The sequence below is a fragment of the Miniopterus natalensis genome, chromosome 11, assembly GCF_054644295.1.
Source record: "Miniopterus natalensis isolate mMinNat1 chromosome 11, mMinNat1.hap1, whole genome shotgun sequence".
Taxonomy (NCBI): domain Eukaryota; kingdom Metazoa; phylum Chordata; class Mammalia; order Chiroptera; family Miniopteridae; genus Miniopterus; species Miniopterus natalensis.
The window spans coordinates 73,131,350-73,150,058 of record NC_142091.1 but is presented as its reverse complement, the minus strand read 5'-3'; the positions used below and the strand labels follow the sequence as shown (position 1 = coordinate 73,150,058).

The 18,709-nt window shown below is 53.4% G+C and overlaps 4 protein-coding genes and 1 non-coding gene across 5 annotated transcripts; 3 read left to right on the top strand and 2 right to left on the bottom strand.

Moving 5' to 3' along the window:
• Positions 1 to 525: 525 nt before the first annotated feature.
• Positions 526 to 629, bottom strand: LOC148092106 (U6 spliceosomal RNA). Its single transcript, XR_015715363.1, has one exon. It is a non-coding gene; the product is annotated as a U6 spliceosomal RNA (small nuclear RNA).
• A 1,791-nt stretch (positions 630 to 2,420) lies between these two features.
• On the top strand, positions 2,421 to 9,454 carry SYVN1 (synoviolin 1). The gene is made up of 15 exons (XM_016208421.2): positions 2,421 to 2,578; positions 3,208 to 3,356; positions 3,574 to 3,666; positions 3,756 to 3,908; positions 4,048 to 4,096; positions 4,519 to 4,622; positions 5,270 to 5,396; positions 5,496 to 5,595; positions 5,689 to 5,754; positions 5,857 to 5,973; positions 6,073 to 6,236; positions 6,500 to 6,628; positions 6,723 to 6,878; positions 6,964 to 7,150; positions 7,981 to 9,454. The coding sequence occupies exons 2-15, from the start codon at positions 3,225 to 3,227 to the stop codon at positions 8,318 to 8,320; spliced, it is 1,917 nt and encodes a 638-aa protein (XP_016063907.2). The 5' UTR covers positions 2,421 to 2,578; positions 3,208 to 3,224; the 3' UTR covers positions 8,321 to 9,454.
• Positions 9,455 to 9,515: 61 nt separating this feature from the next.
• MRPL49 (mitochondrial ribosomal protein L49) lies at positions 9,516 to 13,432 on the bottom strand. The gene is made up of 4 exons (XM_016208423.2): positions 13,326 to 13,432; positions 11,725 to 11,875; positions 10,788 to 10,912; positions 9,516 to 10,674 (listed from the first exon to the last, which is right to left on the bottom strand). Exons 1-4 carry the CDS (start codon positions 13,401 to 13,403, stop codon positions 10,528 to 10,530), a joined length of 501 nt encoding a protein of 166 aa, XP_016063909.1. The 5' UTR covers positions 13,404 to 13,432; the 3' UTR covers positions 9,516 to 10,527.
• Positions 13,433 to 13,571: 139 nt separating this feature from the next.
• On the top strand, positions 13,572 to 15,028 carry FAU (FAU ubiquitin like and ribosomal protein S30 fusion). The gene is made up of 5 exons (XM_016208318.2): positions 13,572 to 13,662; positions 13,902 to 13,984; positions 14,079 to 14,223; positions 14,640 to 14,695; positions 14,857 to 15,028. Exons 2-5 carry the CDS (start codon positions 13,910 to 13,912, stop codon positions 14,980 to 14,982), a joined length of 402 nt encoding a protein of 133 aa, XP_016063804.1. The 5' UTR covers positions 13,572 to 13,662; positions 13,902 to 13,909; the 3' UTR covers positions 14,983 to 15,028.
• Positions 15,029 to 17,341: 2,313 nt separating this feature from the next.
• On the top strand, positions 17,342 to 18,604 carry ZNHIT2 (zinc finger HIT-type containing 2). Its single transcript, XM_016208427.2, has one exon. The coding sequence runs from the start codon at positions 17,342 to 17,344 to the stop codon at positions 18,560 to 18,562; it is 1,221 nt and encodes a 406-aa protein (XP_016063913.2). The 3' UTR covers positions 18,563 to 18,604.
• Positions 18,605 to 18,709: the final 105 nt, after the last annotated feature.

Below are 18,709 nucleotides of genomic sequence, written 5' to 3'. Positions count from 1 at the left end.
ATTTATGCTTAAGTTTTCTTCTAAGACTTTTATAACTTTAGGTCTTACATTTAGGTCTTTGATCCATTGTGAGCTAATTTTTGTGTATGGTGTAAGGTAGAGGCCTCAGCAGCATTTGTTGACAAGACTATTCTTTCCTCCACTGCATTGTCTTGGCATCCTTGTTGATAATCAATTGACCATAAGGTCATTTCTGCACTGTTAGTTCTACTCCTTTGATTTAGTTGTCTATCTTAATGTGGATTTGTAGTGAGTTTTAAAATCAGGAAGTATGAATACTCCAGTTTTACTCTTTTCAAAACTGATTTCTGCCCTAGCTGGTTTTGCTCAGTGGCTCGTCCCGGCTGGGCTGCATTCGGGAGGTAACCAATTGATGTGTCTCTCTTACATCGATGTCTCTTTCTCCCTTCCAGTCTCTCTGAAAAACAATGGAAAAAATATCCTCGAGTGAGGATTACAAACAAACAAACATACAGTTGTCTCAGTTCTGGATCTCATGCATTTCAATGTGAATTCTATTTGTTTTAAAATATGGAATGCTTCATGAATTTGTGTGTCATCCTTGCACAGGGGACCACCTAATCTCTGTATCGTTCTAATTATATTATATGTGCTGCTGAAGTGAGCAGTCAATGTGAATTGTAGGATCACCTTGTCAATTTTTGCAATAACAGCAGCTGGAATTTTGATAGGGAATGTTGAATTTTTAGATCAAATTTGGGGAGTATTGCCATCGCACAATATTAAGTCTTTGAATCTACGCACAGGAGGTATCTTTCTATTTACTTAGGTCTTTAATTTCTTTCAGTGATGTTTTGTTAACATTCAGTGCTCGAATCTTACACTCCTTTTGCTAAATTTACTCTTAAGTATTTTTTGGGAGCATTGTAAATGGAACTGTTTTCTTGATATCATTTTTGGATTGTTCAATTAAAAATACAATAGATTTTTGCATATTAATCTTTATCCTGCAACCTTGCTGAACTCATTTATTAACTCTATTAGCCTCTAGAAAGTCGTAGATGGTTTCATGGGGAGTCAACTCAGTGACAGGTTACTGGTTAGGTCAGTGTTGTAGCATGCATCAGTACTTCATTCAATCCAGGACAACAGGGGGTGGTCATGGTGGCTGAGGCCAGCGGGACGGGACTCAATGCCAATCCCAGGACAGGTCTTAAGTCTCTGGCCCTCAACTGTCGCATGTGTAAAATGAGGATAGCACCACCTAGCTCATAAAGTTTAATGACTGATAGTTAAATGGGATGACAAAATTGCAAGACACAAAGTGGATGCATTAGCTTCATTCTGCCAATGAACAGACTGAGTTGGCACAAACTGAAATCCCGGGCAGCACGAGACGAGAGGGAGCCGTGCCTACCGCCCAGAACTGAACAACACGGGACAGGCACCAGGAGGCTTGCGGGAATGCAGCACCGAAACCAATCCTTTTGCACAGACCATTCCCGTCCCAAGACTAGCCGGTATTAAAGGTCTACCTTCTCCCTAGGCCGTGGCACAGCTGACTGCCCCTCCCCTACGGATCCCAGCAAACGTTGCCCGAAGGCAGACACCGACCTACCACCCGCCCACCGGCAGCGCCTTCCCGACTCTCCGCCCGCTGGGGTGGGACCTAGTCCTAGGCAACGTTGCCTTCCGCCCCTAGCAACCGCTCACCTGCTTTTCTCTTCCTATAGGCCAGCACATTTCCTTTCTTTTTCTTATTGGTCCGCGTAACTACATCTCGACCAATCAGTAGCAGCCACGGGGATCCAACTCACCCCCCACACAATTTGGGGTGATCTTGGAGACGAATTTTTCCTTTTTTGAATCCAGTTTCCCAGAAAGCATCATATTTGTCAAACTATTGTAACTCCCCTGGCATGAGTTTCTAACATTTTGCTTTTCTTAGGCTTGGCTATCCCTTGTCTACTCCCCACTCCAACCAAGTGTTACCGCCCGCAAACTGCTCCACCTTCCAGCCGCTTAGAGACCTGGAGTCCTCCGCTAGGTAGCGTCCACACAGCGGCGCGGACGATACCATTTGTGACTAATAAATAGGGGGACGCTAACCGCCACCCCGGTTGCCTTATCCCACTCCAGCCACCTCCTGCATCTCTTCCTCGACCCGTGGCCACGAGTCCCAGATATGGTGGTGGGACGACTGCTCTGGATACCAAGAAAGACACGCGATGCGGACAAGAGAAGGGTGCACTTGGTACGGCCCACGCCGCGCCCCGCGCCCAGCGCCCCGCGCCCCGCGCTTCCGGAAGTGAGGTGTCTCACCCTCGAAGTTCCGGCTCGCAGGGGGTGGAGGAGTGTTGTTAACCGGGACGCCTCCGCAGTCGCGGGGTTTGAGCGGGCTCGCGGCGTTGGGCTCCTGGTGAGTGGGCCAGGGTCGGGCCCGGGTTGTGGTTGGAGTCGGGACCTGGACCTTCCCCTTGAGGTCTCCGGGGCCGGCGCGCCCCTCAGCCCGCCTCCCGCTTTCGGTCTGTCAGCGGGCGGTAGACCTCAGGCACCAGCGCGGCCGCTCTGTGAGGCTGGGCCCTCCTGCGACGCTCGCAGCTTCTGGCGCTTACAGGTGCGCGATCGCGGGGCGACCCGGGTCCCCCTCAGTCCCGCCACGGCATCCTGTCGGCCGGCCGTTTCTCTGGTGCCCCGAGTTGACACTTCCCCGGGGTTGGGGGGCACCAGGGTTCCGGACTGACGGAGCCGGCCCGCTCCCGCGGGGCGCGTTGTGGGAGCTGCCAACCCCGGCAGAGCTGTCACAGGCCGGCTGCGCCCCCAGCGCCTTGGCTTCTCCCAGCCCGGGCCGCACGTTCCCGCTGCTGGAAATACATGTCTTTTGCATGCACCGCGTCATCTTCACTTGAGGGTCAGTGGTAGCAGTTCTCCCCTCTCCATCACTGCTGCCTTTCCTCATTCCTCCCTAGGGGCGGCAGCTTGGCCGGCAGAGAGGAAAGAGCCCTAGATTTGAAACAAGACTGACCCAGGCTCCAGGGCTTGCGTCAGTGGGATCACTTAACCACTTTGAGGCTCAGTTTTCTATTTGTGAAATGGGGGAGTATATGCTGTTCTTGATGTGAAGATTGTAAGGGTGAAATGAGTTTTTTCCTTCTGTTTACTGGCTCGGTGTTTCAGGCACCTAGCTAGGTTTGCACCGTATGGGCATCGCACCAGTTATTCTTTCCTTTCCCTTTCCCCATGCAGGTTTCCAGGCCAGGGCAATGTTCCGCACCGCAGTGATGATGGCGGCCAGCCTGGCGCTGACAGGAGCAGTGGTGGCTCACGCCTACTACCTCAAGCACCAGTTCTACCCCACTGTGGTGTACTTGACCAAGTCCAGCCCCAGCATGGCAGTGAGTTGAGGGCTTAGGGAGGGAGGAACTCCTGGCAGAGAAGGAGGAGGTTGCTTGAGAAAGGGGTGGGGCTAGAGGTCAGGTTAGAGAGAAGTGAGGTAGCCTTCAGCTGCCTAACTTTGGGCAAATTGTGATGGGGATGTGGGGGGGTTCCTGAATGATGAGTGCCATGCAAAGCTAAAACTGACCTCAAACCATAGCCTCTCTTTACTCCTAGGTCCTGTACATCCAGGCCTTCGTTCTTGTCTTCCTCTTGGGCAAGGTGATGGGCAAAGTGTTCTTTGGACAACTGAGGGCAGCAGAAATGGAGGTAAGATGTTTGTTGCCCCAAAGGTGAGGGCCAGGGAGCTGCGCAAGAAGAGTGTCTGAGTTCCACATCATGCCTTGCCCAACCTCCAGCACCTTCTGGAACGTTCCTGGTATGCAGTCACTGAGACTTGTCTGGCCTTCACTGTCTTTCGGGATGACTTCAGCCCCCGCTTTGTTGCGCTCTTCACTCTCCTTCTCTTCCTCAAGTGTTTTCACTGGCTGGCTGAGGACCGTGTGGATTTTGTGAGTTGGGTCAGGGGTTCTCTGAAGCAGACAGAAGCCACAGAGTGGCTGGTGGGCAGACTTGTGGAGTGAGGGCTGGGTTGGGGATGTGGGGTGAGCCCCAGCCTTCCTGACAGGACCCCTCTCTGCTCTGCCTCAGATGGAACGCAGCCCCAATATCTCCTGGCTCTTTCACTGCCGCATTGTCTGTGAGTGAGACCCATGTGCGGGGAAAGGAGGGAGCCTGAGGGAGAAGAGGCACCATGGAGGATTGGAACGTGAAAATCACTAACCATGGACCTATACTCTAGAGCACAGGCTGCCCCCTCAGCCACAGCTGTACAGGAAAGATAATTTAGGAAGTTAATTTGCATCACCTCTGCCGTTCCACTCCAGAGCTTCTCAACTGCCTGGCCCCTTAGCTCTTTGCCTCCTCACCTGGAGCTTGGGCTGCCCCAGTGCCCCACTAGGCAGAATTGGAGCTCCCAGGGGGCTGGGTCAGTGGTATATGCCCATCTCACTAGAGGCTGGGACCATGGTGGGCTTGAGGGTGGGAGCTGTCTTAGAATAGGAAGTGGCTCGCAGATCCTGGGCTGACCCCTCCAACCCCCCATTTGGGGGGTCTCCACAGCCCTTATGTTCCTCCTGGGTATCCTGGACTTCCTCTTCGTCAGCCATGCCTATCACAGCATCCTGACCCGTGGGGCCTCTGTGCAGCTGGTGTTTGGCTTTGAGGTAAAACTGGCTTGGGAGGTTGGGAGGACAAGCCTGAGGTGGCACTGCATGTGCCTTGAATAACCCAACAAACCCTTACTGAGCACCTGCTCTGGACAGCCCCATGTGGGCCACCAAGGAGCAGCCATCAGTCAGTCCCAGCCCTCTATGCACCTACTCCTAGGAGAGTGGGGAAGGCACAGAAAGAGGTGCCTGTGGAGGAGGAGTCCTGACCTAGTGCTCAGGGAAGGCTCCCTGGAAGTTGATGCCAGAGGAGCTTGCTGTTGATGGAGAGAACGAATTAGCTTGATGGACAACTAGGGAGGTGTGTCCCTGGCAGAGGAAGAATGTGTTCATTGACAGCAGCTCACTTTTGTGTGGTAGGCCCTGTGCTGAGCACTTGACCTGCATCTCTTAATCAGCAAAGCACCATTGTTATAAAGAACAGTTTATTCTGTCATTTTACAGACAAGGAAACTGTAGTTCAGAGAGATCTAGTGGGTTAACAAAAGTCACACCAGCTAGTGAGTAGAGGGGCTAGGAAGACCCCCTGCTGTGTCCAAGCCTGTGCTTGTACTATTGCACTCTGCTGTGCAGAGACCTGGGGTAGCAGTGTGTCTGGAGCAAGGCAGGGCTGCATGCTTATGCTTCCCCATCCCTCCCTCCAGTACGCCATCCTGATGACTATGGTGCTCACCATCTTCATCAAGTACGTGCTGCACTCCGTGGACCTCCAGAGCGAAAACCCTTGGGACAATAAGGCTGTGTACATGCTCTACACAGAACTGTTTACAGGTGAAAGGAGCTTGGGCCTCCCCTGACCTGGACTAGTGTCCCCAGCTCTGCCTCCCAGGCCCTGTGACCTGCTGCTCTCTGCACACCCTTTCCCCCCAGGGTTCATCAAGGTTCTGCTATACATGGCTTTCATGACCATCATGATCAAGGTGCATACCTTCCCTCTGTTTGCCATCCGGCCTATGTACCTGGCCATGAGGTGAGCCCAGCTGAGCCTTGTCCTGCCACGCCCCTGACCCCTATTTGACCCCTCCCCTCCCTCTCCCAACTTGCACTGAAATTATCCTTTCAGGCAGTTCAAGAAAGCTGTGACAGACGCCATCATGTCTCGCCGAGCTATCCGCAACATGAACACATTGTAAGTGGGCCCATCTTAGATGCTCTCCTAAGCTCTGCCCCAGCTCTGGTCCTCCAGCCTCCAGCTCTGGTCTTGACCATGTCGTTGGTCTGTCCTAACCAGGTACCCAGATGCCACCCCAGAGGAACTCCAGGCAATGGATAATGTATGTATCATCTGTCGAGAAGAGATGGTGACTGGTGCTAAGAGACTGCCCTGCAACCACATTTTCCATACCAGGTGGGAGGTCCCTGAGGAGCCTGTACATCAGGGGACAGACTCTGGGAGGCAGGTCCCTTGGCCCTGACCTGCTGATCATTGCCTGGTCTTGACCCCCAGCTGCCTGCGCTCCTGGTTCCAGCGGCAGCAGACCTGCCCTACCTGCCGTATGGATGTTCTTCGTGCATCACTGCCAACTCAGTCACCACCACCCCCTGAACCTGCGGATCAGGGGCCACCACCTGCCCCCCACCCCCCACCACTCCTGCCGCAGCCCCCCAACTGTGAGTGGCCCCTCATTTGGCCATCTAACATACTGTCAAGTACTTGCCCTGGGCTGGGTATAGAAAGTCAGAGTCCCTGCCCACTAGAAGCTCAGTCTGGGTGGGGTGGGGAGTCATGGGAAGAGACATAGATGGTTGCAGTCATGTGTAGTCAGTGCTGAGCTCAGAGATGACCTGTGGGAGCAGAGGACATAGCTCCCAACAACTGGCCCCTTGCCTATGATCTGGACCTTTTCTCACCACCTCCTGTCCTCTCTCTGCAGTCCCCCAGGGCCTCCTGCCTCCCTTTCCTCCAGGCATGTTCCCGCTGTGGCCCCCCATGGGCCCCTTTCCACCTGTCCCACCTCCCCCCAGCTCAGGAGAGGCTGCAGCCCCTCCATCCACCAGTGCAGGTGAGCCTTTTGGGTACTGCGACAACCAGGAGGGTGGGAGGAATGGAAGCAGAGGCCCCTCAACACTCACTGACTTCCTGTTCTTGCTTTTTAGCAGCCCTTTCTCGGCCCAGTGGAGCAGCCACAACCACAGCTGCTTCTGCTGCCTCTGCCACAGCACCTGGCTCTGCCCCCACCTCCGAGGCTGCCCCCACTCCAGGGTTCCCCTTCCCCCCTCCCTGGATGGGCATGCCACTGCCACCACCGTTTGGTAAGCAGGGCCTCTCTCCTGGTTGTTCTGGGGGATGGGAGGGTGTCAGGCCCAGGCAACCTAGGCTGAGCCTCTACTTTTCCAGCCTTCCCCCCAATGCCTGTGCCCCCTGCTGGCTTTGCTGGGCTGACCCCAGAGGAGCTTCGGGCTTTGGAAGGCCATGAGCGGCAGCACCTGGAGGCTCGGCTGCAAAGCCTGCGCAACATCCACACGCTGCTGGACGCTGCCATGCTGCAGATCAACCAGTACCTCACTGTGCTCGCCTCCTTGGGGTACGTCTGCACAGGGGACCAGGGTGGGCAATGGGCATAGAGCTGCCAGAAGGCTCCCAGCAGTGGTTCTTGGCCTTTTCCTCTTGTGCCATCCTGTGATACCTATTGATTCAGGCCACCTATCTGTAGGTTCACGCTGGGTCTTGGATTCTTGGGGCCTTTTTATCCCCCTACAGGCATCCCATCTGGACCTAAGGAGGAGTGAGGACTATTAGAGAGCTGATTTTGAATATCGTTACTTTATATTTTCCTAAAGTCAGAGTACTCAATTCTCAGTGTTTTACTTCATCACGTACACCCTCCTGACTGTGACTAGGAATCAGTGCCCCTTATCTGAGACAACAAATAAGTCACTTGGAGCCAGCCTGGCCCGAGTTCAAGTCCTGGTCCCATCATTCAGTGCTTTGTGACCACCATTACTTGAGTAGAAAGGGCACTCATTCCTAGTCACAGATCACATGTACAAAGTGCCTGGCACCCAACAATGACAGCACAGGCGTGGCGGGAGCTCAAGTCTGAGACCTGAGTGCTCTGTTTTATCCAGTGAGATGTCTTAGTAGATACCTTATAAGGTGCCTGGCACCCCAGGGTGGAGTCTGCAGTATAACAGTGAATAGGCCTACAGTCCCTGCCTGCAAGTGGCTTACAATCAATCTGTGGTGTAGAATCACAAGAATTTCTACATATTTACTTGTGTCTGGTGGTCAGTTGGCTGCAGAGGCACATCAGTGTTGGACTCTATTCTGCAAGGCTCACCAAGGACAGGAGAATCTGCCTAGTCATGCCAGGATGCCAAAGCTGGGCTCACCTCTTGTCCCTTCTCTTCCTAGGCCCCCCCGGCCTGCCACCTCAGTCAACCCCACTGAGGAGACTACCCCTACAGTTGTCGCCGCTGCCTCCTCCACCAGCACCCCCAGCTCTGACGCCACCACCCCATCCCCAGGAGCTTCCCCACCAGCCCCAGAACCTGAAAAGCCTCCAGGTAGTTGTGGTCAGCCTACGGGTGTGAGTGTGAGGCAGAGGACTTCTCTGTGTTCCACTTCTGATTTCTCTCTGTCCCCAGCGCCTGAGTCAGTGGGCACCGAGGAGCTGCCTGAGGATGGGGAGCCTGATGCAGCAGAGCTCCGCCGCCGCCGCCTGCAAAAGCTGGAGTCCCCTGTTGCCCACTGACACTGCCCCAGTCCTGGCCCCTGCTCCCACTCTCTTGAGCAGCCCTTGCTGGAACATGTCCTGCCACCAAGTGCCAGCTCCCTCTCTATCTGTACCAGGGAGTAGTAACCCCCCACATCTGGGACGGAGGAGGTGGCATCCCCTAGGCCAAGTGGAAAAAGGCCTAAGGCCCCAGTTGACTCTAGCCCTTACAGTCCTAGGCAGTCATGGGGATCTTGAGTCAGTTCCAGCCTTCTTCTCCAACTCTTCAGCCCTGTGTTCTGCTGGGGCCATGAAGGCAGAACAGCACAGCCTCTGAGAAGCTTCTATCCCTCCACCCCTTTCTTGGAGAAGGGGCAACCCTTCCGAGCCCCACTTGTGTGTGTGGAGTCACGCTGCAGTACCAAACAGTATTAGCTCCCATTCCTAAGTGTGGACTCAAGGGGCTGGGGACAGACTCGGAACTTGCTCCCTGGCCCACCAACCAAGACTGGTATCAATACCCTTTTCTTACCCTAAACTCCCCAGAAGCCCTTTGTGGTGGTGGCTGTGTCCCTTATGCCCTGTGACATTTCCAATGTCTTACTGGCAACCACACAACTCAGGGAAAGGAGTGCCTGGGGGCGGAGAAGCAGGAGGGCAGCACTGAGGGACACTGCCCAAAAAGGCCTCTGTCTCCCTGTAGCATGTCTAAAGCGACACTGTCCCTGGCCACACCCAGCAGCCACTGCCCAGCCTCACTCCAGGCTGAGGGCTTGTGTGTCTGCTTTGGAACCACTGCAAGCCCCAGAATCTACGGAAGGCCACTTCTCAACTTACAGAATTTTTCTCAAGTTTAGAAGAATTGGAATTACTTCCTTGCTATTTTCTTTGGCTTAAATTTGTCTTTGAATTTGAATGCTTGACCCCAGGAAAGAGAAGCAGGAATGCAAGTCTCCTAGTCTTTCCAGTTTAGAAAAGCCTGGGCCAGGTAGGGAACATAGGAGCCAAGGCCTGCCTGTCCCTGACTTTTCCCCCTTGTTTTTGTGTTACGTGAGTTGCTGGAGTTTCAGATGATTATTTAATTTGTAAATATTGTACAAATTTTAATAGCTTAAATTGTATATACAGCCAAATAAAAACTTGCATTAACAATTGGTAGAGCTGGTATCATAACATCAGTGAACTGGGATCCATTTTCTTGCTCAGGCTGTAGAAATGAGAATAGCCTGGAATCTCCAGGAGTGAGGGTTTATTTATACTAGCTAGCACTGTCCTTGGGCACATTGTTATTAAACTATTTGTAAGATATACCCATATTACATATGAAAAAACCGAGCCCCCCAAAAGATTAAGTACCGTGCTTTAGTCAGAGACCAAGTAGGGGAGCCAGGTTCTGAATCCCGCCTTATCCAGTCTGATGCTGGGGTGAGGTGGAAACTCAGGCCTTTGGCCCTTGTGACAGAACAAGTGTGAAGGTTCATTGGCTGGGGGTGGGATGAGATGGCAGGGGCAAAAGGCCAGCATTTTCCGGCCTGCAAACTCCCTATTCAGCCTTGATACCAGGTCAGCAAGCTGGGAAGCATGGCCCTGTGCTGGGCTGCTAGAAGCTCCCAAGCACCCCCTTGTGGGCAGACTGGCTACAGCTAATCACTTAGATTACTGGAGCTAGAAACCCAATCAGGCCCAACTCCAGTCTGGAATAGAGCAGAGGGGAGTGGGCCTTCACCTCACCGTGAGTAGAAAGAATGAGCTCATGGGCTGACATGGGCACACTGCCTCCACCAAGCCAGGTCTGGCCTAGAGCAAGGGCTTGGAAATGTTTGCAGCACTGAGTCTGAGGGCCAAGGAAGGAGGGTGCCCAATGGATCTGTCCTGTGCTCCCCTCCGCTAAACTTGGTTGGGCTATTGCCTCCACCAGAGAGGCACTCAACAACCTCCAGAATTTAAATAACTGATCCAATGAAGAAAAAGCAGGAACAGACCAAAATCAGGGGCAAGGGGTACAGCAACCAATGCCCCCTACTAGCTGGGCTGTTCCTAGTAGGTCTCCAATATAAGATGGCACTCCCCCAGTGCTGGCACCTGTGCAGATGCTCCTGTTTTCCCCTGTATGCACGCAAGGCATGCTTTGCCCTTTAGCCCTCACTCTACCCTGCCCAAGCCCTTAGCCCTGGTCTCCCTGCTCCTGAGATCCCCTGGGCTCCAGTCTGTGGGGGATGCTGTCATGCAGGCTGCTCAGCTGGGCCTCAGAAGCCCTTCTCTAGAAGCCAGGCTTTTAGTTGCTGATCAAAGTAGCCCTTGATCCGCAGGGTACCTGTCACCTCATTGACCTGGGTGATAGGTGTCTTCCCCAGCAGTGGGCTCAGAAAATCTTCCACATCCTTCTGCAGGGCCTGGGGGAAGATGACAAATCAGGCCTGGTCAGGAGACCATCACCTATAGAGGACTCCCATCCCTTCAGCCCTGAAAAGGTCATAATCAGACCCTGACAAACCCACACACTTACCCAAATGTCTCCCTCCACCTTCCGGATCACAGTCATCTGGCGGTTGCCATGTGTGATGTCCGTATAGACAGGGATGTTGTGCATCCGAGAGCGCCGCACAAAGTAAGGCAGGTTGGGTGGGGGGTCTGGGACAGGGAAGGATGGTAATAAGCCAAATCTTCCCAGGCTTCATCCCACCTCAGCCAAGGCCTTTCCCCTCACAGTCTGCAGAGGGGCAGTGCACACTGCGGCAATGCTACCCCCAGACTTCAGGTCAGGAGATCTGCTCTTTCCCTAAGTTTAGAGCCAGGACACTAGTACCCCAAGGCCCAGCACAGGGCTGACACCAGAAGGTGCACAAAAAGAAATCAAGTCAGGGCCATGCATCCCTGAATCTTTGGGTCCCCCTCTGGGACCAATCCTTGCCTTTCTCCTTTGGGTCAGGGAGACAAATGAATCTCTGGCACATAGGGATGGGGATTTAAAAGCACTGAACACCTACCACATGCTGGGTTCTGCACTAAGTGCTTTGTGCACCAAGCAGATTATTTCCATTTTGCCGAAACTGAGGTTGGGAGAGGCTGACTAACTCAAGATCACAATGGTAATGAACAATAGAGCCAAATTTGGACCCAGAACTGCCCAACTCCTAAGCTGTGTTCTCAATTGTGATATATGGACTACTGGGGGGGGGAGGGGTCCAAGCTCTTGGGTCTTCTATCTATGGTTCATTTTTCCTGCATGGGAAGACCTTATCCCAACAGTGTGGATGAATGGTTACTTGTAAAACAGGGCTCCATTCCTGGGCCCTTCCTTGAACATGAGATAGATGCTAGTCCTGTGAGATCTCAACACAAGTCCTGAGGCCACTGAGTTCAAAGTCTCAGCTGGGGCAGGCCAGCCACTAAGGAGGGGTACTTCCCTGCAGCCTTCAAGCCATCTCCATTATCCAGCTCACCTCTGGGGGGCTGCCAGCCACTAGGAGTAGGATAATGTTCATGCTTTGGGGGTTTGGGGATGCTGGTGGGGGGTAACAGGCGCTCCACAAACTGGTATTCATCCACAGACTCCACGAAGTTGGGGTAATTAGGAGGCCCCTGGGTCTGGCTCTGAGACAAAAACAAAAAGCAACCATCTCTCCATCAGCCCACTCACCACCTACCCCATAAAGACTAGACAGAACTTTAGTAAGCAGAGAAAGGAAACATTACAGGTGGAGAGAATGGCATAAATAAATGACTGGAGAAAGAAAAGCACCAGACTTCAGTTTGTCAGGGTGTAGGTGGGACTGGAAAAGTTCAAGCATTCTTAAGGGCCTGCCACTCCTACCACTCTGTAGGGCTTTTTTTTTTTTTTTTTTTTAATATATCTTTATTGATTTCAGAGAGAGGAAAGGAAAGAGAGAGACAGAAACATCAATGATGAGAGAGTCATTGATCGAGCCCGCAACCCGGGCATGTGCCCTGACCAGGAATCGAACCCCAATCGCCTAGATCCTAGGTCGAGGCTCAACCGCTGAGCCAAGCCCAGCTGGGCTCTCAGTCGCTCTTGAGACTCAAATGACAAGCGTGTGTATATTTCTGAAAAGCCAATTAGCCTGGTCGTTATGGCTCAGTGGTTGAGCACCGACCTATGAACCAGGAGGTCACAGTTCAATTCCCAGTCTGGGCACATGGCCCGGATTCGGGCTCAATCCCCAGTAAGAGGTGAGCAGGATGCAGCCATCAATGGCTCTCACCAACGATGTTTCTCTCTCTCCTCCCTTTCTTTCTCTGAAAATCGATAAAAACATTTTTTTAAAAGCCAATTACCTAGAAATCTGACCAATATGGTTTATTTCCGTATTGAAAGTTTCTTTTAAATATTCTACTGAAATATTCTAGTTCTCGGTTATGCACTTTCAGCAACCATGATAGTTTTCCACTCAAGTTCATCCGACGTTACCCTCCCTTACCTGACAGGTTTCAGCCTCATACAGATACCACCAGGCACTGTCCTAAGTGCTTTACAGGTATTGTTCTCACTTAATTCTTATAATTCGACAGGTTATATTACACACTTTTTTGAATCCGAGGAAGATTAAGACATTAAATAATCTACCTAAAGTCACACTCCACAGTTGGCCCTCCCATCCTCCAGCTTTAAGATCCTTTCTAGACACTTCTCCCAACAGATACCACGGAGTCCTGATAGGGCCCGGGGTTACAATGAGAACAAGGAAGCAGGATGAAGTGACCTGTATGTCAAGAGCTCTAGGTTCCCGTAAGTGTCGCCAAAGATAGGGTCGAGCCGTGGACGGGTTTTCCCTTCAATAAATTAGCGTGTCGAGATGCAGTCCCTCCCAGTTCTGACTCACCGGGGTTGTCCTCCAATCAGGTTCCAACCCCCACACCTCCCAGCGCGCACCAGGTCCTGTCACCTTCCTCCTCAATCTTGTATCTCAGCTACAGATGGAAAAACTAAGGCCCCAAGTAGAAGCGCGATTTACAGGGTTACAAGGAATAACAGTGAACCTCATACCCAGCCCTCTGCCCCCCGCTCCAAGCTCAGTGCTCTCACCAGCCGCCGTAGCGCGCAGCCCGGCTGGACGCCGACTCTACAGCCCCGCAGCGCAGCCCGGAACACGGCCGCGGCCATCTTGACCCCCCGAACCTTAGCCTTCTGCGCGCGCAACCGGCCTAGTCCCGCGACTGCCTGCGCACGCCCCTGGGGCCGAAAGGACGCTTACGCGAAGCGTAAAGGGGCGGGGTTACGAGGCCGTGGGCGGTACGACTAGCAGAGACACTCGTCGCTCAGCAGTGACGTGAGACGCAGCAGGCGATTAGGACGTGTGCGCTCTCGTTCCTTCCTCTTTCTCGACTCCATCTTCGCGGTAGCGGTAGAGGCCGCAGTTCAGGTAGAGTTGGGCCCCGGCTGAATCAGGAAGGCTTCATAGCAGGTTGGCTGCGAGGTCAGAGGGCGCGGGAAAAATAAAGAGGGCCTGCTCTGTGCGTCGGGTTCTTGTCCCCACCCGATCTCCCTGGCAGCCCGGCCTTAATCCACGTGAGACCCCTGATCGTCCCCGACCCGCCACCGATTCCCCGACTCCCTCTCTCCCAGGATATTTCTTCTCTTACAAGCATTTCTTTTCCTCAGTCGCCAAGATGCAGCTTTTTGTCCGCGCCCAGGAGCTACACACCCTCGAGGTGACCGGCCGAGAGACTGTCGCCCAGATCAAGGTAAGGCTGCGTGGTGCTCCTGGGGCACCATTCTGTTGTGTTCTTTAACCTCGCTCCCCGCGGGAACGCTAATGAGCCTCATTTTTGCCTGTAGGCTCATATAGCCTCGCTGGAGGGCATCGCTGCAGAAGATCAAGTGGTGCTCCTGGCAGGCACACCCCTAGAGGATGAGGCTATTCTAGGCCAGTGTGGGGTGGAGGCTCTGACCACTCTGGAAGTAGCCGGCCGCATGCTTGGAGGTGAGTCGAGGACGACTGCCCTTTGAACTGCTTGTAAGCACATAATTGGGTGTGGAGATCAGTATCCTCAATTCAGGGTGGTTCTTCCTGTTTACCTCAGAATTAATTCTTGAGAGGTCCCTGGAAGACTGAATCAGAGTGTGGTTCTGTTTTAGTCACTTACTAGATCCTTGCCTGTTTCCTAGTTTCCTCACTAAAATTAGGAGGTTAGACCAGATCCCCAAAGTGCTCTTCAGTTCTTGTTTAAAGTCAAGGGGCTGGAAAATTTTTGGTCAGATGTCAAATCTCTGCCATTTTGTTCTCATTCCCTGTTGAGCCCAGTTGCCTGTGAAGGCTTGAGTTGAGGGAGAAAGAACTCTGCTAGGCGGGGCCTTCTTGCTCTCCTAACTGCTTGCTGTCTTCCTTTCCCACCACAGGTAAAGTCCATGGTTCCCTGGCCCGTGCTGGGAAAGTAAGAGGTCAGACTCCCAAGGTAAGTGAGAGTATTAGTGGTGTCCTTTGGACTGTTTTTTCCAGTCATAGATAAGCCAAGACCCTGGGCTCTTGACCTGTCTGTCTTCTTCCCTGGAGATGAGCCTGAGAGGAGATGTGGAAGAGGTCAGCCAGGGTCTGATCAGCCTTCCCTTTTCCCAGGTGGCCAAACAGGAGAAAAAGAAGAAGAAGACTGGCCGGGCCAAGCGGCGGATGCAGTACAACCGGCGTTTTGTCAATGTTGTGCCCACATTTGGCAAGAAGAAGGGCCCCAATGCCAACTCTTAATCCTCTGTAATCTGGCTTTCCCTAATAAAGCCACTTAGCCCAGTCATCTTGTTTCATTTTCATTTGCAGGGCCTCAGAGAGAGATACAGCTTTAGGGCTGGTGGTATGTCCACTAGAACAGTTAGGTCTCATTTTGGTTTCTTGGCAGTGTCAAGTGAGGAGGAAGCAGAGGCCCTGGGTGGGTGGGCAGGTGGGTGGTAAACTACAAAATGTTTCCCATGAAAACAGCTTACAGGTCCCAGTCCTTCCTTCAAATGTAGAGTTGGCAAAATTTCTGATTTCAAGTAACTTGATAATATCCCCAAATCCTTCTCATTGTTTTGTTTTGTTCCCATTCTTTTAAACAGAAGATAGGAAACATTGTGGTGGGAGTTTTATAGAGGCAGCAATGGAAGGGAAGAGTTCCAGTAGAAGAAATGTCAAGGAATGCCAGTCTGGCCTTTCCTTGAACTTGGGACCATCTGTGGCCGTAGTGGAGTCCAGGGCAGGAATTTGGGTTTACCCAGCTTTGGAAAGTATCGCCTGATTACATTAGTACTGTGGTGACCTTGTTTGTACTTCTGATTGCATGACTGGTCTTGCTATCCTAATCACAGCTTGGGCTGAACAGCTGATTGTTTCACTGGTCACAAGAGTTAAATTCTCTGGGACTGATTCAAGGTTCCCTGCTAGCAACACGTGTACCCACATTCATGCAGCTAAGGTTTTGAAGCTGCTGCTTCTAGAATACAGCATTATCATAGGGTAAAGAAGGACCTTGAGCTCTAGACTTAAGACAGCTTGAGTTTGGATCGTAGCTCCATTTATAACTATTCACCCTTGCCAGGTAGCTCAGTTGGTTCAAGCCTTGTCCCAATACACCAAGGTTTCAGGTTTGATCCCCAGTCAGGGCACATACAATAATCAACCAATGAATGTATAAATATGTGGAACAAAAACAATTTCTGCCATTATCTCTTGACATTTGCTATGAAGATTAAATAAAGGATGTAAAGTGCTTAGATCAGCACTTGCCACATAGTACAAATACATTGGCTGTTTTTGTCTCTAGTTAGAAACACCTGGCACTCTCCCTTCTAAGAATTTAGATTCACATAGAGAAAGTGAGGAAACTAAAAGTGTTAATAGCCTCAAAGCAAGTAGAGTGCTGTAACAAAGGGGAACTGGGTAGACGGATATACTGTCCTAGGAAAGGTCTCAGAAGATGGCATGTGTGAAACCTGAAACAGAAGGAACTAGTCAGGTGGTGAGATGGTGAGAGTTCCAGCAGAAGGAACTGCGCAGTCAGACATGGAGAGGAGTTTGCGTCCAAGTGCAGAGGAGTCACCTAGGGCAGGGAAGCGTGTTAAGCAAGGGCCTGATGTGATCTGATTTGTGACCTAATATTTTCTCTGGCTGATTTTTTCTGGAGGGCTGGCAAGAAAGTTAGGAAACCAAGTACAGTGGTGTCATCCAATTGAGAGGCAAGGGACTTAGACCAGGAGTGGTGGTGGGATGTAAAAAGACTTGACTGTCACTGCTTCACTAATCAACCCACTTTAAACAGACTTGAAGGCCATCAAATCTATCTAGATCTTGGTAGGGAAATATATGATTCATACTGAAGTACAAGGTATTTTGAAGGCAGAACAGACTGTGAGATTGTATGTGAGGTGAGGGACCAAAGAACCAGAACTTACCTTCAGGGTGCCATGGGTCAAACTCACAACGCTGTGGGTCATCGCCCCCACTCTACCACAAACTAAGCTCCATTATGATAGGACCCCACCTCTGCTCAATGTGTTTCTGGCACCTAGTGTGGAATCCGCGCTTTAAAGTTGCATGAACGATAGGTTTGGAGGAGGAAAGCAAACAGGAGCTCAGATATGGTTAAATGTTGCTTTGCTTTGAAGAGGGAAAATGCCCCAGCACACCCAGTCTAGGCTAGGTACCCCACCTTGGCTTTTCCACTCCCCTTTGTGTCCCCTAGTATAATGGCTGCCCCTAAAGCGCAGGGACGCATCTCATCTCTCATGGGCCTGGCACAATTAATGACCCGGAGTAGGTGCTTGGCAAAGATCGATTTCCGCCTCTGCGCTTTGCAATGTTAAGGCAACCCACCAGGTAGCGAGCCGGCGCCGGCGAAGGCGGCCTTCCTACCTCAGCGCGCGGGGCGGGGTTCTCACGCTCCCTACCGGCTCCCGCGCCCGCCCAACCGCCACTTGAGAAGGGCGGGGTTTGGATTCCGAGTGTGGGCGGAAGTTGCCGAGAGTCTTCGGGGAGCTTTGGACGCTCCGTAGGCCCCGTAAAGAAGCGGAAGTAGCCGAGAAGCGCCGAAGGTTGCCGAGCTGCAGTTCCGGGGCGCGCCGCGCCAGTTGCCATGGAGCCGGCCGGGCCCTGCGCTTTCTGCCCGGCCGCGGAGGCCCAGCCAGCGCGCTATACCTGCCCCCGCTGTAATGTGCCCTACTGCTCGCTGCGCTGCTACCGGGCGCATGGCGCCTGTGCCGAAGGCTTCTACCGTGACCAGGTGCTGGGAGAGCTCCGCGGCCGCAGCGCCTCTCCCAGCCGCCTAGCCAGCGCCCTCCGCCGGCTGCGGCAGCAACGCGAGACCGAGGACGAGCCGGAGGACGCAGGCCTCAGACCTGGCCCGGCGCCCGGCGGCCTCTTAGGACTCTGGGAGCGGCTCTCCCCCGCCGAGAAGGCGGCCTTCGAGCGGCTGCTGAACCGCGGCGAGGCCGGGCGGCTGCTGCCCCCGTGGCGACCATGGTGGTGGGGTGACGGGACCGGGCCACGGCCGCGACTTCTGGAGGAGCTGGATGATACCCCGCGCGGTGAGGCCGCGGAGCTGAAGCCCGCCCCTGCGAAGGCGCCGCCGGAACCTGTGAAGGATGCCGCTGCTGCCGAGTCCCCGGCCGCCGAGGAGCCGGTTCTCGGAGACTCCCCCGGGGCCTGCACGCCCGCCATGCCCACCCGGATCCCCACGCTGGCCAGCCTGAGCCGCGGCCGGGCCTCGCCGCTCGTACGCTTCCAGCTGCCCAACGTGCTGTTCGCTTATGCACACACCCTTGTCCTGTATCACGGCGGCGACGACGCGCTGCTCTCCGACTTCTGTGCCACACTGCTCGGCGTTTCGGGAGCCCTGGGTGCCCAGCAAGTCTTTGCCTCTGCCGAAGAAGCCTTGCAGGCCGCAGCTCACGTGCTTGAAGCCGGCGAGCATCCACCCGGGCCCCTGGGCACACGGGGTGCCATGCGCGAGGCCGCCCGCATCCTGCTGGGCGAGGGCCCTGCCAACCAGAAGGGCTACACGCTGGCAGCACTGGGGCACTTAGTGCAGACCCTGGGCCGGGCCCGGAAACGGGCAGAGGCTACTGAAGAGCGAGGTCGTCTCTACCGGGCCCGGAAGAAGTGCCAGTTTCTGCTGGCTTGGACCAACGAAAATGAGGTGGCCCTCCCAGGCCTGGCTCTGGACTGTGCCAGGGCCCACCGAGCTCACACTTTAGCAGCCGAGGAGGTGGCAGCCCTCACTGGGGAGCTGGAGCGGCTTTGGGGAGGTCCCCTACCACCTGCCCCGAGGACTCTCATTGAGGAACTCCCTGGCTGAACTGTGGTCTCAGTGTCATCAATAAAGCTGTACATGGTCTGACCTGTTGTCAGTGCCCATTTCTGAGAGAGCTGTTGTTCCCACCCACCCCAGACTCTTGGGCCCATAAATCTCTCAGCTTCTCCCTGATGAGGGATGACCCAGCCA

Coding starts and splice junctions, on each gene's coding strand:
- SYVN1 (XM_016208421.2), top strand. CDS start 3,225: ATGTTCCGCACCGCAGTGATGATGGCGGCCAGCCTGGCGCTGACAGGA. Junction 6,629..6,722: donor CCCTCCATCCACCAGTGCAG/GTGAGCCTTTTG, acceptor CTTGCTTTTTAG/CAGCCCTTTCTCGGCCCAGT. Junction 7,151..7,980: donor ACTGTGCTCGCCTCCTTGGG/GTACGTCTGCAC, acceptor TTCTCTTCCTAG/GCCCCCCCGGCCTGCCACCT.
- MRPL49 (XM_016208423.2), bottom strand. CDS start 13,403: ATGGCCGCGGCCGTGTTCCGGGCTGCGCTGCGGGGCTGTAGAGTCGGC. Junction 11,876..13,325: donor GCTGCGCGCTACGGCGGCTG/GTGAGAGCACTG, acceptor TTTTTGTCTCAG/AGCCAGACCCAGGGGCCTCC. Junction 10,913..11,724: donor TGGCTGGCAGCCCCCCAGAG/GTGAGCTGGATA, acceptor TCCCTGTCCCAG/ACCCCCCACCCAACCTGCCT.
- FAU (XM_016208318.2), top strand. CDS start 13,910: ATGCAGCTTTTTGTCCGCGCCCAGGAGCTACACACCCTCGAGGTGACC. Junction 13,985..14,078: donor AGACTGTCGCCCAGATCAAG/GTAAGGCTGCGT, acceptor TTTTGCCTGTAG/GCTCATATAGCCTCGCTGGA. Junction 14,696..14,856: donor TAAGAGGTCAGACTCCCAAG/GTAAGTGAGAGT, acceptor CCCTTTTCCCAG/GTGGCCAAACAGGAGAAAAA.
- ZNHIT2 (XM_016208427.2), top strand. CDS start 17,342: ATGGAGCCGGCCGGGCCCTGCGCTTTCTGCCCGGCCGCGGAGGCCCAG.